This window comes from Alexandromys fortis, unplaced genomic scaffold (genome assembly GCF_014885135.2).
Source record: "Alexandromys fortis isolate MF-2015 unplaced genomic scaffold, M_Fortis_MF-2015_v1.1 scaffold_293, whole genome shotgun sequence".
Taxonomy (NCBI): Eukaryota; Metazoa; Chordata; class Mammalia; order Rodentia; family Cricetidae; genus Alexandromys; species Alexandromys fortis.
In genome coordinates, this window is record NW_026068177.1 from 1,249,298 (window position 1) to 1,254,664 (window position 5,367).

Consider the following 5,367-nt stretch of genomic DNA (forward strand, 5'->3'; position numbering starts at 1 on the left):
CACTATATAAATAAATAAACCCAGATACACTGAAGCTAACAGAAAAGAAAGTGGGGAGCAGCCTTGACCTCATTGGCACAGATGCCAACTTCCTGAACAGAGCACCAATAGCACAGACAGTAAGGTCAACAATTCGAAAATGGGATCTCATGAAACTGAAAAGCTTTGGCAAGGCAAAAAACACCATCATTTGGACAAAGTGGCATCCTACAGAATGGGAAAGATTTTTTTTTTTAGTGATTTCACATCCAGTACAGGACTAATATCCAAATTATATATCAAACTCAAGAAATTAGGTTAAAAAACTGAAAACCCATTAAAAATGGGGTATAGACCTAAACAGAATTCTCATGACACAGTTATTGTTCAACACACTTAACCATCAGGGAAATGTAAATCAAAATGACTTTGAGAGTCTGTCTTTATCAGAATGACTAAGATCAGTAACCTAGTGACAGCTCATGCTGTCGAGAATGTGGAGCAAAGCTACTTCTTCATTGCTACTGGGAGTACAAATGTACACAGTCACTATGGAAATCAGTGTGGCAGTTCCCCAGAAAGTTAGGAATCGATCTACCTCTAGACCCAGCTATACGGCTCTTAGGTATATATCCAAGGGACACTTAATCCTACTGCACAAACACTTGCTCAACCATGTTCATTGTTGCTCTACTCATAGTAGCCAGAATTGGAAATAAACTACATGTTCCTCAACAGAAGGATAAAGAAGATGTGATATATTTATACAAAGTATTATTAAATGTTTTAAAAACTGGCATCATGAAATTTTCAGGCAAATGGGTGGAACTAGAAAAAAATCCTGAGTGAGGCAACCCAGATCCAAAAAGATAAACATGGTCTGTATTCACTTATATGTGGATATTAGACATTAAATAAATGATAACCAAGCTACAATCCATAGAACCAGAAGGGTTACATACAGACAAGAAGACAAAGAGGGAGAAATGTATATCCCTGGGAGGGGAAAATAGAATAGAGTTCATGGGTGGACTAGGGGCATCAGAGGGGACATAAATGGGAGGTTCAGGTGGGAGGAGATATGGGCTTGAGAGATAGAGTGTGGAGAAAGACAGCTAGAATTGAGGGGCTTTGAGTACTGGTGTGGAAACCTAGTGCAGTCGAAACTTCCTAAACTCTATGAAGATGATCCGAATGAAGTCTTTGAATAATGAGGGAGACATAGCTCCAACTGGTCAATATTGTTAGTAAATGAAGCTTCCAGTACCAGGATGGGTTACATTCAATTGAATTGTTGGCCAAAGGGGTCCCATGAAAAATCCCAAACAATCTAAGGCTGTTGTCAAGACAGTAGGTTGACTCCACAAACTGACAGCAAGGTCTATTGCTGAAGACAACACCCACACAGCACATTGAACTTGGAGATGTTGATCTTGTGCCTACTAGAACATTCACCCGCAAGTTCTAGCATCTTTGGTATGGGAGGTATTCTATTGGCTACTAAAAGAGAAGTATCTACATCAACCCAGGGACAAAACATTTGATAAGCAATGCTGTCTTGTCTGCAGGATATGCTAGGGCTGAATTGTGGCACATTGTAAGAGTAACTATTCAATCAGTGTCTGCTTTGAATATGTGACACTGTTTTGGTGGCCAAGAGCCAGAGACTAACTAGCTCAGAGACATAGGACAAAACCAAGATTAGAAAAGAAAAAAAAAAGTAACAACAAAATGACCCCTGAAGATATTCTGCTACACTCTTAGATCAGATCCCTCCTTATTCAACCATCTTCAGACAAACTTCCCCCTGAAGCAGATGGGAACAGATTCAGAGAGACACAGCCAGACATTTCACAGAGAGAGAAACCTTGGAACACTGAGCTCTAATTGCAATGTCTTTGTCAAAACCCTCCCCTCAGAGCTCAGAGCACACAGAGAAAGAGGGGGCAGAAAGAGGGTAAGAGTCGGAGGGGATGCAGGACACCAAGAGAACAAGACTCTGAACCAACTGAGCAAAGCTCATATGAACTCAGACTGAGGCAGCAGGCACAGGGCCTGCTCAGATCTGAACCAGGTCCTCTGTGCACATCTTAAAGCTTTCAGTTTAGTGTTCCCATGGATTCATGAGTGTGCGAATGAGTGGGTCTCTGGTTCTAGTGCCTTCTCTTGGGCCCTACTCCTTCTGTTGGTTTACATTGCACATCAATGGAATGGTTTTTGTTTAATCTGATGTCTTGTTTTGTTATGTTTGGTTGTTAACTCTTAGAAGCCTGTTCTTTTCTAATGAGAGACAGAAAGGAATGGATGTGGGGGAGACTCTGAGGAGTAGAGGGAAGGGAAAACTGTAATCAGTATATATTATATGAGGAAAGAATCTATTCTTAATAAAGGGGGGGAAAGAAAAACAGCAGACGTCTAACAGGAAGAGGAACACTCTGGATGGCTTTGATGCAGAAAGAATTGACGGATTTTCATCACTGCACTTTCCTCAGTGGGAAAACTGTCTTCTGCTCTTCTGAGCACTTTACATGGGAATTACTACATTGGCTTTAAAATTATCTTGGACATCCTGGCCTGGGAATATCTGTGCTCCCATCCCCTCTATTAATAAATCTGTTGTTTATTGTTGGCAGGGGCGGGAAAGACCTTGTTGTGCATTTAATCCATTTTGTTCTCTGTGAACATCCTTCCACTCTTCTGTTAGGCATTTAGTCACGCATAATGACAAATGTTTTCACTCGTTTAAAAAAGATTTTCCCCTAAAAATAAAATTGGAAAGAAAATTAATTGCTCGAGTTTAAAGGCTTTTAAATACTTCTTCAAAATCCTCCTCAGTAGAATTCTCCTTAAGTCAATAGTCCCTCATGGGACAGGAACCAGGTTGAAAGTGATGGTTCAGGCAAATTTGGCAGCTAGAATAGCACTAAGTAATCAGGGACCTAGTCCTGTATCCTGGATGGTGAGCCTGCCCTCTAGTGTCTGGGAAAGGAAGCACAGGACCCTCTCACCTGTAGAAAAGGGCATAAAAGCTTCACTTTTCTTCAGAGCCCCATTGGCATCCAGGAAATGGTCAGGATTGAAGGCATTTGGTTGTTCAAAGTACCGTGGGTCATGGAGAGCTGCACTCAGGATGGTGTACACTTCAGTGTTCTAGGAGACATTGTGAGAGGCAATGATATTAGCATACCTGGCTCCCATAGGCAGACATCCTTAGGGAACCACAGAATGCTGGGAAACCACAAACAGGCCGAGGGTGGTCACTGAAAGAGTGGAGGATGACCAAGGCATAGAGATGTGGAATCACAGCTGGTCTCACCTTGGGGAGCAGATACCCTCGGAACAAAGTGTCTTTGGTGACTTTGTGTGGCAATCCAATTGGGCCAAGATCTGAAAATCTCTGAATCTCATGGATGACAGCATCAGTGTAAGGCATTTTGTTGCGGTCATCAAGGGTTGGTGGGCGGTGTGAGCCGATCACCTGATCGATCTCCTTTTGGACTTTCTCTGCACAGAAAGGGAGACAACACAGAATGTCCGTCCCTATACAGAAGCAATGCACAGCGACCCTGTTTTTTTGTGAGCCAATAGCTTAGGAACAGTGCAGAGCCAGAAGACTCTGCTGAGAAAGACACAGAGCACTCTGGGCACGCACACCTGAGCTTCTCTCCAGCCACAGCTATGTTAGAGACTCTCTCTAAAGCTCCAATCTTGCTCATAACAGAAAGAAAAGGAAAGCCCACAGCAAAGGGTTCTTTTTACCTATCAGTGTGAGGGAAGCCTGGAGACAGAGATGGTAAGAATACTTCATATTTGAAATATAATGATATAATTTCTCTTCCTGCATAACACACACACACACATCTTTGAATGCATTTTATATTTTAAAATTGAGGGAGCTGGAGAGATGTCTCAATGTTTAAGAGCACTGGTCGCTCATTCAGAGGACCGGGGTTCAATCCCCAGCACTCACATGGCAACTCACACTGTGACTGCAGGTCCAGGGAATCCGACCCCCTCACACAGACATATATGCAGACAAAACAACAGTGCATACTACTAAAAACAATTTAAAAATCCCGACTAGCCAGGCAATGGTGGCGCACGCCTTTAATCCCAGCACTCGGGAGGCAGAGGCAGGTGGATCTCTGTGAGTTCGAGACCAGCCTGGTCTACAGAGGTAGTGCCAGGACAGGCTCCAAAGCCACAGAGAAACCCTGTCTCGAAAAAAAAAATATCCAAATGAATAATCTGAGGCTATATTCTCAGGAATAAAAGGAAAATAAATTAATCTATGTATAATTGAATACCAAATATGAATACATTGGCGAATATTTTGGCCAATAAAATGGCTCAGTCAAAAAATGCATTGATTTCCATTTTGACAGCCTTCCTTTGACATCAGAACCCATGGGAATGTGCAGGAGAGACCCAACTGCACAAAGTTGTCCTCCCACCTCCACACATGAACTGCAGCAGACAAACTCACAAAAACATCACATCAATTTCAGATTCTTAGAATGTGAGTTGTAAGTCAGCCAAGCAATGGATGAGTTGCTTATTAAAGGAAAGATTGCTGAGTGAGTGAAATGAGCAAAGCAAAACTGGATGTCCATATTCCACTACTCACTCACTGTATGAATCAATTATTGAGTTAATAAATTGTTCATAGACAAATAAATCAATGAGTACAACTAACCAAAAATCAAGTAAATATGTGAATGAATAAAGAAGAAAATATAAGAATAAATGGGTAGATGTGTTAAACGATGAATAAGTCACAGATGAATGAGTGAGTTATTAAATGGATACATGGAGGAATGGATGGACACATGAAGGGTAGATTCAAATGTCAGTTAGTAGGATTAAGGAATGACCAGTGAATCAATGATAGATAGCCCACTCTACTAGATCTGATCAAAGAATAAAACTCACAGGCTGATTCATCCAAATAAATGATTGAAATATGTGCCCTTAGGCAAAGCAGAGATGAAATAATCAAGGATCAATAGTCTCTGGATATAGAGAAAATGGGCAGAGGAATACAGGAGAGGGTAAATAGTTGCGTAAAAGGGTGGATAAAAGGTTGGATGGATAATAGATGGATGGGAAATGAATAAAATGGGTAAAGGGAAAAAGAGGTGGACCAAGAAGAAGACAAGTGAATAGAGGGATGTAAAAACAGAAGCAAAGAAGGAGGTAAGGATGGATGGATGGATGGATGGATGGATGGATGGATGGATGGATGGATAGATGGATGGAAGGAAGGAAGGATGAGTGGATCAACCATTAATTGATAGGTGAAAACAATGGAAAACAGGACAACTGACTGTTAACTCATGCACCACCCACAGCACAGCCCTAGTTTAGAATTAGACCAAAGCCTTCAGC

The 5,367-nt window shown here is 41.6% G+C and overlaps 1 protein-coding gene across 1 annotated transcript in view; it reads right to left on the reverse strand.

The window, feature by feature from the left end:
* LOC126492557 (cytochrome P450 2B1-like) overlaps window positions 1–5,367 on the reverse strand; it is a gene marked incomplete at its 5' end in the record, with an annotated part of 29,527 nt that overhangs the window by 11,689 nt on the left and 12,471 nt on the right. Inside the window, 2 exon segments of the mRNA XM_050129051.1 lie at window positions 2,988–3,129; window positions 3,296–3,483. Of these exon segments, the coding sequence (XP_049985008.1) occupies window positions 2,988–3,129; window positions 3,296–3,483 (330 nt within the window).